General features: G+C 46.8%; 1 protein-coding gene and 1 long non-coding RNA gene across 3 annotated transcripts in view; one reads left to right on the forward strand and one right to left on the reverse strand.

Moving 5' to 3' along the window:
- Window positions 1–8100: 8100 nt before the first annotated feature.
- LOC147916385 (uncharacterized) lies at window positions 8101–11752 on the reverse strand. Its single transcript, XR_015553057.1, has 3 exons — window positions 11571–11752; window positions 8868–9122; window positions 8101–8662 (listed from the first exon to the last, which is right to left on the reverse strand). It is a non-coding gene; the product is annotated as an uncharacterized LOC147916385 (long non-coding RNA).
- A 274-nt stretch (window positions 11753–12026) lies between these two features.
- STX18 (syntaxin 18) overlaps window positions 12027–13133 on the forward strand; it is a 133810-nt gene continuing 132703 nt past the window's right edge. The window contains exon 1 of one of the 2 annotated variants that reach the window (XM_087434911.1): window positions 12027–12250. In XM_087434911.1, coding sequence (XP_087291037.1) covers window positions 12083–12250 — 168 coding nt within the window. In that variant the 5' untranslated portion in view covers window positions 12027–12082. The remainder of the gene's footprint in view (window positions 12251–13133) is intronic. The other variant, XM_004432267.3, reaches the window with a different exon arrangement.

A 13133-nucleotide genomic window follows, 5' to 3' on the forward strand; every position in this document is an offset into this window, starting at 1 on the left:
TAAAACACTTAAAATAGTGCTTGTAAGTAAGCTATAAGTGCTATGTAAGGATTTGTTGTCTCATCATCATCATCGTCATCATCATCTTCATCATCCTCTACCTCTATTAATGGCAACTGGTCACCCAAGCCCGAAATGTCAGTTTATCTATTTGTGGGGAATGGATGTTCCACTCCACTCCCATCCTCCATTTCCTGGAAGCTACGCTCTCCAAGGCTAAGACAAATGAAGGGACTACAACTCAATGGGGAGGAGGAGGGGCTCATCCTGTAGAGAAGGAGGGGGCAGAGCTTACACTTGAGGCGCGAATGACAGGTCTGACTGTCATTTACACAATCCACCCTGTGGGGCAGAGCAGACCTCGCATGAGCAGCAGAAGCAAAGATGAATGAACCCAAGAAAGGGTAGGACCCCAGGGGACCTCCAAGGCTTCAGTAGACACAGGAGTCAGGGAGGGAAGGACAGAAAGGTCTGAGGGGTGGACGTCTATCTGCAGACCAGAAGGATGGCCATAGCGGGTGCATAGGAATGGAGAGCTACGGTCCCACTCTGGCTACAGGGGCTGGACCATGTTGGGTAGAGCAGCAGCCTCTGCCTCTCCTCCCTCTGTCGGCCCTGTGTGGGGAGGAACCTGAAGTAAAGGACCACTTGCACATTTTTCTGGACTCTGTGGAGGATTTACTGGATCAAAGCAAGTCTGTTCGGTTATGGAAATCATGACTCCTTCTTTCTACAACAGGAGATAGGGTGCCTGACTGGGCTCACTCATAATCACCAACGGAGTCCTGTGGGTCCAACAGGAGGCATCCAACATGTGAAAGTCCTTTGGTCACAATTAGGGATTGCATTAATTAAATTAATGGATTATTATAATACGTTAGAATTTCCAACAAAACACTTTGGGGTGTATAGGGGCATATTTGATAATTGCTGAATGATTGATATACAGGTTCTTTTTTAAAAACCTCTTCCAAGTTATAGCCACTCAGCTTTAAATCTATTTTAAAACACAGACCTAACCCATCACAGTCTACTTTTGGGGAGAAAAAACTCAAAACTATGCCCACTGATGCTCACAGTTAGACTTTCACGTTCAAGTTTGAACTTAGAGCTGTAATTTGCCTACCTGTTAAATATGTAATTATTAAAACCAGGGGCTGGCTTAAAGGCTTCCTAAATCAACAACAAGAGACTTGGCTTTCCTGGGAGGGTTAGAGAGGTGTGGCCAATTCCAGGTTATTGATAACTTTTGGAATCCTGCTGAGCTGCCTGCCTTGTGCCTACAAAGCAAAGAAAGGTGAAGACAAGTAATAATGGAGACCTAAAAATAGATGAACAAGAATAAATGTGTGGTGAGGAAATTCCAAGCTTTATTAAATGCACTTTTGGTGAAAGAAGCCCTACAGAGAATTTCTGAATAAATTTCGGAGAGGGGAGGTGCATGGTTGCTGGAGTGGCCTACATAAGCGATTGCGGTATTTGTGGAATGTCAAAGTGCAGATTGCCAGAGGTCATCATCCAGCTAGCATCACAGTCGTTTCTGATGATAGACAAGGTGTAGGACAGTGGTTGGGGTTGGCTGAGACTCATGTCCTTGTGATGGAGGATTCTGTTAGTGTCATGGACTCCCCAGTTTAGAAAGAGCTTGAGAGTGTAGCCAACCCTACATGCAGCCCGCGCCCCCATACATAAAGATCCGCTGCAAGAAGGGACAGTGTCCTGATACTAAACACCTTGGCAACTCATTCCAAAGTCTAATAACACACACATCCAGGAAATCCTTCTTCATCTTTAGCCTAAATCCCTCATGCTTCAACGTAAGCTCGTTTCCTCTCATTCTGTCCAAAACAGAAATAGGGATCAGCTGCTCTCCCTCCACTGGTTCATACACTTGAGGACCTTTATTTCATCCATCCCCTAAGTCTTCTCTTCTCCAGAATAAACACTCCAACTCCCAGAAACATTCTCTGAGACTGACCCAAACCACAGTGGCCAATTGCTTTCTGACCGCTTCCTTTATTCCTACATTGGTTCAATGTGCTGTGTCCGCTTCATTCTTAAACAGCACATGTTCACCGGGCGATGTTGAGACCTGAAAGTAAACCAAGGCTCCTTCCAATATTTGAAGAAGACTCTCCACCACCTCCAGCTGCCCCGGCACCACCAGCCATGAAGCTTAATCTGTCTGTCATCATCCCCAACACCCTCATTGCCACAGGCTATGTTTTTATTACCAGCTCTGTGTCAGATGCCACATTCCACATTTTATATAGATCATCTCGTTTAACACAACAATTCTGTTGGATATATATTTTTATCTTTAATTCACAGGTGAAGAACTGGCTTCTCAAGGTCGTATTACTAAGCAGTGACTGGGATCTGAACCCTGGGCTTTCTGACTTGGAGCCCAGCTCTTGCCACAACGCCAGGCTAAGACCTGGTTCCTGCTCCATAGACTCCTATCAAGGCTGGGATGACTGAAATGGCCAGAACGGATGACAAGAACACCTCTACAGCTCTGTTTCTGGAGTGAGGCCCCTTTCTCATTATGCCGCTCTTCCTGTCCCTTGAGAGTAGGCTAGTGATACATAAAGCTTTTTTAAATTTTATTCTTCAGAGCTGTCATTTTAAAATGACAAACTGTGAGCCAGCTCTGATGGCCTAGCGGTTAAAGTTCAGCGTGCTCCGCTTCAGCGGCCTGGGTTCGGTTCCCGGGGGCGGAACCACACCACTCATCTGTCAGTAGCCGTGCTGTGGTGGTGGCTCACATAGAAGAACCAGAAGAACTTACAACTATACACAAGTATGTACTGGGGCTTTGCGGGGGAAAAAGGAAGGAAAAAGGAGGAAGACTGACAACAGATGTTAGCTTAGGGCGAATCTTCCCCTGAAAAAAAAATTAAAAACTCAATTGGCAGAACTTTTTTTAAAAAAAATTAAAACAAACTCTGTTATTGCACTTATTATGTTTGATTATAATCATCTGTGCATACACTTGTCTGCCCGATTAGTCTATGACTTGTTCCAAGGTGGCAACTTCAGCTTTGTTTGTATATTTCAGCACATAGCACAGTGGAATTTATTGAGTAGACGCTCAAAAAATGTTTGCAATATGACTGAATGACTGACTGGATGGATGGATGGACGGCTGGATGAATGAAACACATACAAACCCACACGTACTAATTACCCCAACTCTCAAACTCAGGAGCACTTACATATGGGTCCATTTGTATAAATGCCACTCCCCCGTGGTCCCCCTAGAACTGGTTTGGGGGCATTGAACAGTGGGAGGTAAAGAATCTAACCTTGTTTTTCCTACTAACTCAATCTGTGATCTTGGACAAGGCACTTGTTTTCTCATCTGAAATATGGGGGGAGTTGGCCTGGATGATATTTGAGGCCATTTCCAGTCCCAAATTTCCATAATTCTATGGCTACCTACCTATCTTAATCAGACTTATCTAAATAATCACAAAAAACACCATTTCATGCTGGAGAAACAGTCATAATAAACTAAGCAAAACCAAATGCCCTTCAATATCCTGTTGTGAACTATAAAATGTCCCTTAAAATCACGTTTTCCCCTTGAAACAGGATGTAGGAAAAATATTTTCCTATTAAATCCTTTTAAAGTGCAAGGGAAAGCATTTATTCTGTGATTTGCCGTCCAACTCAATAAAAAGTAGAGGATTCAGCCGTCTTAATCACAGAAGATACCGTCAGAAAAGCAAAGGTGGTGGAAATTCAGGCTGGAAACCAAGATGCCATGCCAACAAAACAATGTACATGTTTTCTGCAGGGAGTTTGCAAGTGTGTTTCGAGCAGTTTATTTCTGCCATTGTGTTGGGGAAAGCAGTAAATGAGTTTTTATGAGGTGAGTTATGAAACTCCTGGGGTGGACGGACTGAGTGCTGGGAAGAAGTGGCACCAACTCCCAAACCCGGGGTGGGGGGTGACGGAAGAGAGGGGACATGAACTTGGGTAACTGTTGATTACATTGTTGCAAGTGGAGCCCTCTAAGATGGGTTAAGCAAAATGGGATACTTTTCTTGAGAAACGTAGAAAGGGCTAGAAAATTTCAGAGGAACGTTGCCTTGTACTTTGGATATCTGAAAGCCTCCTGCTAGATTAAATCCTGTAGGTGCAGAGATTCTGTTTTCTTGATTTCTGTAGATCCTTGGAGTGTTACAAGGACCAGGCCTAGAAACAATGTTTGAGAAATGGAAAGAATAGTTGGATCTCTCTGTTCATCCAGGAAGACATGAGAGGTGTCTGCCCAGCTCATAATCAGCCCTCCTTTCTGTTGCAGCCACCCACCTGTGGTAGACGGAAGAATGGCCCCCAAAGATGTCCAAGTCTTAATTCCTGAACATGTGAGTATATTATGTTACATGGCAAGGGGGAGTTGAGGTTGTTAATGGAATTAAGGTTGTTAATCAGCTGGCCTCCAGACAGGGAGATTATCTTGGACTACCTGGGTGGTCCCAATGTAATCACGAGGGTCCTTAAATGTGGAAGATGAGAGTCAGAGTGATGTGATATAAGAACGACTCGACCTGCCTTTGCTGGCTTTGAAGGTGGAGGAAGGGGCCACAAGCCAAGAAATGCAGATAGCCTCTAGCAGCTGGAGAAGGCAAAGAAAATGGATTCTCCCCTAGAACCTGCAGAAAGGGGTGCAGCCCTGCCCACACTTCGATTTTAGCACAGTGAGACCTGTTTGGGAATTTTGACCTCGAGAACTATAGATAAATTTGCATTGTTTTGAACCACTAAGTTTGGGGCAATTTATTACAGCAGTGATAGGAAAGTAATATACCCGCAAAGCCCCGAACCAACCGAGTGTGTCCCGACAGCCATGTTTAAACCACATGACTCCGGATGCTGAGCCAGAGCTGACTGGACCAGGGGTAGATGTCTGTCCCAAGCTGGGCCAATTTTGTTCGGCATCCTCAGAATTTGGGCTTGGGACGGACAGCTATGACTAGAAGCCTACTATATAAATTCAGGAGCCGAGGAGGCCCAAGTTAAGCCATATAAACAGAGAAGCAGAGAAAGGTGTTTTGCATAGATAATAATTATACTGAGGAAGCGAGAGGCAGAGAGAGATGGAGAGGGGTTTGGTAGTGTTCTAGTTTCTAGCTCCCCTCTGGGTGAAGTACAAGTGTGCAGGACAGACCCCTCACCCCTCACTGCCTCCCTCTGACATTTGCAGAAGAGCAAATGTCTTCAGCTCAGACACCTTGATAGATCAGCTCCAATCAGTTGAGAGATGCAGACTGGTGGCTGCTGCCCAATAACCAGATGACTAATACTGGCTCGATGAGGAGGAGTAAAGCATATTTAGGGGGAAATCTCTGCTTATAGAATCAGGCGTGGTTAGTAGATGTTCCTCCATTTTTCAGATGAGGCTTAGAGAGGTGAAGTAACTTGCTCAAAGCCATGCAGCTAGTGAGTAGGGAAGCTGCAATTCAAACCCAAGTCTTTCAGTTTCCAAATCTCATGTATTTTTGTTTGTTTGTTTTTCCTATTACTCATCCTCTGCTAACTGCTTCCTAGACTTCTTCTTCTTCTTCTTTTTTTTTTTTTAACTAGAAAGAGCTCAGAGATCTGATAAATGTCCTTTATGTGCCCTATAAAAATTCCTTAGGTATTAAAACACTCACAGCCATCATTTTCCAGAGAGGAGAGCAATGAATGTGTGATGTAGCTGAGGCTGGCCCAGCCGTACAGTGTCCAGAGGGTACAGGGCAGACACGGACGAGGGTGAGCAGAGCAGTAACTTGCCTTTCTCTCCTGAAGCCTTGTGTTCACTGGTGGCCCTGTCTGTGTGGTTCCTGGGGAGTGGACGCCAGCAGACATCGGATGCTCAGCAGCCCTCAGGCCTCTGCCTCTGCCTCACGTCCAGGCTTGCAGTTCCCACTCAGACTGTGACTGTCAGCTTCAACAATCTTTGGGGAGCCGAGGACCATCCCGCAGAAACAGAGTAAAGAGGTGCTGATAGGGTGGTCTTAACTCAGAGAGGTCACTGCCTTCAAAACCGAGTTCTCAGGTTTGCCGACCTGAGTGCGCATCACGCTCAGCCCTTCCTGCCTGCTGGGCTTTGTACTCCTGAAGACTGATTAGTAGCAGGAAGCAATGGGAACCTCCTGGGGGGTCGGAAGGGACGGTCTCTCCCAAGACCACTGCTGACGCAGGAAAGACCACAGACTGAGACCCAGTTAGTAATCCTCGCATCTCACCACATACACACATACACAGGTGTGCGCGCGCACACACACACCTTGACTTCCCATATGAAAATCTACAAAAGGACATGTTTTGAGATAATTTCCAGAATAAGGCAGTCACCTCATGGTGACCATCTAAGATCTGACTAGCAGAAGTTCAAGCCACAGAAAATACTTTGCTATCTTTGCTCTTTGCAATCCTAACTCTTGAAATGTAGTCATAGGGACTCAGAATGAAACAAGAGAATCTGCTTTATCCCTGTGCCGAGACTCTGGTGGGAGTGGCTCCTGTTCTTCTGCCACATCCTCCTTCCTCGGGACTGCCCTGCTCCCTGACCACCAGGGTCTTGTTCATTGTCCCCCAGGGCTGAGGAGGCTGTGTGGGCATGTGTCCCCATCTACTTGAACTGTTCCAACTCGAGTGCCTTTCCAGACTGAGAAGGACCACTCTGGGCATGGACATTCTAGATGCTCTGAGCTGCTGCTGCTAGACCCTCCAAACAGGCTCTCTCCCACATTCTTCACTCACATAACTCCTTAATAGAGACGTTGGAAACAACAGTTGAGTATAGCTACTTTCTCTGAGTCGTATGTTGAGAGCAAAGCATCTGCCCCAAGCTGGTGGCCTGCTGGACATCCTTTTTGCTGCAAATTTGGTGAAAGGAGCATTTTTTTGGTGTCCTTTTTGGCCAGATTCAGCTCATTCTGGCCTCTGGCCTTCCACGTAGGATAGGGCACCTGTGCATCTGTGCTTCTCCAAGGATGGACGATGGCGGCGAGATGAAAGAAGAGGCAACAGCACAAACGTAGGCAGTTGCAAGACTTGATGAAAACCAAGAAAGATAGAGATCCAAGGCCGCGGAGGGTGGTTTACCCGGAGGGAATGCCCAACAGTGACCGAGGACCAAGAGGAGCAAATTGGAGAGGGGCCCAGAAAATAGAGGATGGGTGATGAAACAGGATGGGAGGAGAACATAGTTAGACTGTGTATTAGTTTCCTGTGGCTGCAGTAACAAATTACGACAAACTTTGTTGCTTAAAATAACAGACATTTATTTCTCACAGTTCGGGTAGAAGTCCAAAATCAAGGTGTTGGCAGGGCCACGCTTCCACAGAAAGCTCCAGGTGAGAATCCTTCCTTGCTTCATCCAGCTTCTGATGGCTGTCAGCATTCCTGGACATGTGGCTGCATCATTCCAATCTCTGTCTCTGTCTTCACACGGCCTTGTCTTTTCTGAGTGTCTCTCACAAGGATACTTGTCATTGGATTGAGGGCCCACCTGGATCATTCAGGATGGTTTCCTTACCTCAAGATCCTTAATTCCATCTGCCAAGATCCTTTCTCCAAATAATATAACATTCAAGGGTTCTAAGAATCAGGATGTGGACCTATCTTTTGAGGGCCAACATTTAGCTCCCCGGGGTGGGAGAAGATAGAAAGAAGCATGAAATAGGCCAGTAGGTCAGGATGAGGGGCTCAGAACCCAAGCCAAGAATCAAGTAAGAATGAAGAATGTGGTGACTCCTCTTCTATGTACTTGGGTGGCAGTGGAGGGACAAAGGCGGCACCTGGAAGGATGGGGCCTCGACAACCCTCTGTGTTTGCCTCTTGCCTTTCCCCGCTTCTTCTGCACATCCGTTTCAAAACCAAGCTCCTAGGAGAAATCCACTCTGATTTTTTAAATATTTATTTTATTGTGGTAAGAATACAACACGAGATCTACTCTCTTAACACATTTTTAAGCGTACAATACAGTATTTTATCTATAGGCATGATGTTGGACAGCAGATCTCTAGAACTTATTCACCTTGTATAACTGAAACTTTACACCTGCTGATCAGCAACTCCCCATTTCTCCCTCCCCCCAGCCCCTGGCAACCACTATTCTAGTCTCTCCTATGAGTTTGACTATTTTAGAAACTTCATATAGGTGGAATCCTGCAGTATATGTCCTTCTGTGAATGGCTTCTTTCACTTAGCGTAATGTCCTCAAGGTTCATCCATCTCGTTGCATAGTGCAGGATTTCCTTTTTTAAAGGCTGAATAATATTCCATTGTATGTATATACCACATTTTTTTGATCCATTCATCCATCAGTGGACATTGAGGTTGCTTCCATGTCTGGGCTATTGTGAATAATGCTGCTATGACGGTGGAAGTGCGGCTATCTCTTTGAGATCCTGATTTCAACTCTTTTGGATAAATACCCAGAAGTGGGGTTGCTGGATCATATGGTAGTTCTATTTTTAATTTTCTGAGGAATCTCCATACTGTTTTCCATAGTGACTGCACCATTCTGCATTCCCAACAACAGTTTACAAGGGTTCCAATTTCTCCATCACCCTGATTTCTTTAGCTCGTTTCCTTCTTAGGAGCAAAAGTTGATTCTTTGAGCTTCCTGTCCCTAGAGTCACGGTCCTTTTTAGACCCCCTGAAAAAAAAAATTTTTTTGATGAATTTCTTTCAGGCCACTTCCTACAGTGAAAGTACATGTTCTCCAAGTCCTCCCCTCTTGCACCGTGAATTCTGCCATGGCATGGCCAGGCTTCCAGGGTTTCTATTACTCTAACACTCCCAACCAGGTCTTTTCTATTGGTTAGGTGTAATCTAACTGTTCCTTCCTCTCCATCCTTTACCTACTGAGAGATGACACTGTAGTGATGGTAAGTGAAGAATGCACCCAAAAGTCTTGTTTTGGCAGATATCTGGATATGCGTTGTATCAATCAGGATACGCTAATTACGCTGCAGTAACAAACAACCACAAGTCTCCATGGACCACAAGAGCAAAGGTTCATCTCTCACTGCCAGCACACGTCCTTAGTTGGCTGTGCTCCACGTCATCTTTACTCAGGGACCCAGGCTGGTAGCACATTGGAACATTATGGGTTGCTATGGCAGAGGGAAAAGAGAGCATGGTGAACCACATGTTAGCTATTAAATTTGCTGCCCCGAACCAACACACATTACTTTTCTCAGCTAAAAGGAATCACCTAGCCAAGTTAGTCATCTATAGGTCAACGAACTATAATCCTCCCCCAAGGAGGGGCCATGAGTACCAGTGAACAATAAAACAGACTATCACAGAGGGTCTCTAGTTACTGTATTATTGTGGCAAATCCATGATTCCATGGACCCAGAAAACTGTGGTCTCCCCATTCTGCCCTGCAAGAATTCACATTTCCAGGCACTGGACACCCTCCATGCAGCAAATACCTGCTTATGCCAACTTTCGCCAGTTGGTACGGCTATAAAACCAACCCCTCTAAAGGATGCCACAATGACAAAGTCTGACGACAGCAGAAGTCTATTTCTCACAGCACATGTCTGTCATGGGTTGGTCATCTGGATGTGCAGCATACCCTCTTTTTGATGGAGGCTGCATTTAATGACTTCTGTGAGAGTCCCCAAATAATTCTGAGCTGCCTACATTTATCCTGATTGTATGGAAGGTGCGGTTATAGGGAGCTATATTCAGGAATTCCAACATGCATTACTGTTTTTCAAGAGAAGAGCGCCTGGCCTAATGAATGAAACATTATTACCAATGAAACATAATTTCTGTACTACATCAAACTTGGTAGTTTGTAGTATACTCCCGTGACACTTCTGTTCTTGCTTTTCATCCACCTCCCCTCTCAGCTTTATGGGATTTCAAATAGTTACTAGTCCAGTGTCAACTTGTCGCTTTGCTCTTTGAGGTTAAAAGAGAGAGAGAAAAACAGTGAAATCTCATACCCCACGATCTATGGGAAGTCCAATGGCCTCCTCAAGATCTTTGTGACTCTTCTAGGACTTTTATGTACGTGCGGTCACTTGTGCCTTTACAGCTTGATGTTTTGAGTTTACTTGGGTCTCATCTCCACAATCTTCTCTGCTTTTACAGATCCAGACAGAAAACTTACACTTTTTTCCCCACCCTTTTACACAAAAAAACTAACCGCACCAAACGCACTACCCACACAAGGCATTACTCACTGAAGGTTTGGTGTAGCTCAGCCACCCCCTCAAAACTCTTCCCAAAGAACTACTCTCTCCTTTCTTGAACCCCCTCCCTGGGCTCTGGTTTCCCCCTCCTCCCCCTAATTCAATCCTGTTCACTTTATTATGCAGAGCAATTTAACTCTCTTTCCTTCAACTCTGCCCCAGGCTTACCTATGCCTAGCCAAAGACCCATTAATGTCTCCATAAAACAAAGGACCATTTATGTGAGACAGAATCCTGGGCAGAGATTTTCTAATTTCTTTTTCGTTTTCTCCCTCTTACTCTGTAGGCAGAAGAAAGCTGTATGGAAATTTATTTTCCTCATACAGGAAGGCTGAAGTGGCTACAGCTGGGTTTTGAATAACATTTTTCTCTCTTCTTTTCAGGTACATGTGTACTTTCTTGACATCTATTTCTGATAAACTTATTTCTTGAACACAGTGGGTCTCAAATTTTGGTCTCAGAACTCCTTTATACTCAAAAGTTATTAAGGGCCCTAAACAACTTCAGTTTATATGGTTTTATGTATCAATATTTACCATATTACAAATTAAAACAAAAATTTAAAATACTCATTCCTTTAAAAACAAAAATAAATCCATTACATAGTAACATAAATGGTATCTTTCTGTGAAAAAATACATTTCCAAAACAAAACAATTTAGTGAGAGCTGCATTGTTTTACGTTTTTGCAAATCTCTTTAAAGTCTAGCTTAATAGAAGACAGCTGTTCTGCATTCAGTGTTTTGCAATATGACAAGGCACACAGCCTCTGGGACACTCAACTGTACACAACTCCTGAGAGAGAGAGAGTGAAAAGGCAAGTAACATTTTAGGATTATGAAGAGTTTCTATCTTGCCGACCACGCTTTGACAACCACTGTTTTAATACATATTCCAGCGGTGCACCCACTATCAAACAAACAAACGATGAAATCAATGAGATCTTGAATTAAATCTGAACCTTGAACCAAAACGTACAAAGGACTCACTGGCTACCCTGCAGTCAATTTAAATAACTACCACTTAAGATGGTATATTTAAAAACTATACATCAAGGATGAACAGAAATTCCGCCCTTGTCTCCATCTGATAAATTCCTGGTCAGCCTTCAAATCTGCCTTCTCTAGAGTGAGTCTTCTCTATGGAGCCCTTCCCCACCATAATTACGAGGACAACAATGTTATTAACAACAGGTATCTAACTTTTATTGGTCACCAGGAGCCAAGCAAAGCCAAAACACTTCACGCGTGTTATCTCATTTAACTCGCAATAATTCTCAGGAAGGTACCGGCTTCGGGGGGCTGAAAGGTGAAAATGAAAGGCCTTCGGTCTCCAGCTCTGTGCCATGCACACCTGCTTGTCCTAGCACGCATTGCATCTAGATGTCACGGTCCATGAACTCCGTCCCGCACAAGGTGCGTCCTTGAGGTCAAAGGTCAGGCTGAGTCGCCTCCGGCCACCCGCGGCCGGCTCGGTCCGTGCGGGAGTCTCGAGAAGGGGTCAGCTTCCTGGTCCTCTCGCTCCCGCGGCCCACACGCCCTACACCAGCCCGCGGGGGCGGGGGGTTCGGGGACCTGCCCGCGCGGCCAAGCCCGCAGAGGTGGGGGGTTGGGGGAGAAGGGGCGCGGCTGTGCGCGCCGCGAGGTCCGGGCGCCGCGGGGGTCCGCCACGCGCGTGCGCTGAGGCCGGAACCTTTCTGCTCTGGCCGCGGTAGCCCGGCGGAGGCCGGAACCTTTCTTCTCGCGTCGCGGTTGGCGTGCGGAGGCGTGCGGAGCCGGAACGGTCCGCCGGGGGCCGGGCTCGCGCCGCGGTCGCCGGCTGCTGACGTGGGCCGGCCGGGTCGGGGGCTGTGAGTGCGGGCCGTCATGGCGGTGGACATCACTCTGCTGTTCCGGGCCAGCGTTAAGACCGTGAAGACGCGAAACAAAGCGCTGGGAGTGGCGGTGGGCGGCGGGGCTGACGGCAGCCGCGACGAGCTGTTCCGCCGGAGCCCGCGGCCCAAGGGCGACTTCTCCAGCCGGGCGCGCGAAGTGGTGAGCGGGTTGCTATGGAGACGGCGGGTCGGAGCGGGGGGCGGCCCGACCCCGTCCCGTGCGCGTTGTGTGAAGGCCGCCTGGACTGAAGCGGGGACCGGAGAGCTGGTCCGGGGGGCCGACAGCTGTCCCGGAAAGGGCGCAGCCTTGTCTCGGGGACTGGGGACGCGCGGTGGGGAGCGCGGAAGTGTGTGGGCAGAGCTCCCGCGCTGCTGCGGAGCTGCTGAGCTCGCCGTCGCTGCAGACCTGAACGCCGGCGAAACGCCCCCGCGTTCCTCTGCTTTCCTGTCGCGGCCCTGACCGCGGCGTACTTGCCTCTCCTGTTTACTGGTCTCGGTCCTCTCCCCTTCCCCCGCGTGGAGATCACATGTTGTGTCCAGCTGACTCTCCCGTCCCCTCGCCTCCTGCAGCAGGTTAGGGCTCATGCTGGGGATCAGTGCGTCTTGAGACTGGTTAAGGATAATCTTTCACAAACACTCCATGTTAGCGTCATCTAAACTACTTCTGTGCTTTGAACACAGCAGGCTTTCGTTCAGGGGAGCAGGAACCTTCTCCTTAAGGGCAGGAACAGTGTTGGCTTCACGTCAGAAGCCCCAGTGCCCGACTCCGACTCATGGCGTTGCTTAGTAAATGTTTGTTGAATGAATGAATGAACAAATGGTTGTCTGTCTTCCCCACTAAACGGGAAACTCTGTAAAGGGAGAGAGAAAATGTTTGCCTCGTTCACTTTTGTATCCTTGGCACCAAGGGTGGATCTAGTTTTTGTGGAGCTTGAAGCTTATGCAGTTCTGCCTGTCCTCTTTAAGAAATGAAAATACAGAATCACAAAGGTTTAGAGCTTTGGGAGGTGTAAATGAGGGGCCCTGAAGCTTAAACTTCATTA

Source organism: Ceratotherium simum, chromosome 8 (assembly GCF_057802395.1).
Source record: "Ceratotherium simum simum isolate JZ-2026a chromosome 8, ASM5780239v1, whole genome shotgun sequence".
Lineage (NCBI taxonomy): Eukaryota > Metazoa > Chordata > Mammalia > Perissodactyla > Rhinocerotidae > Ceratotherium > Ceratotherium simum.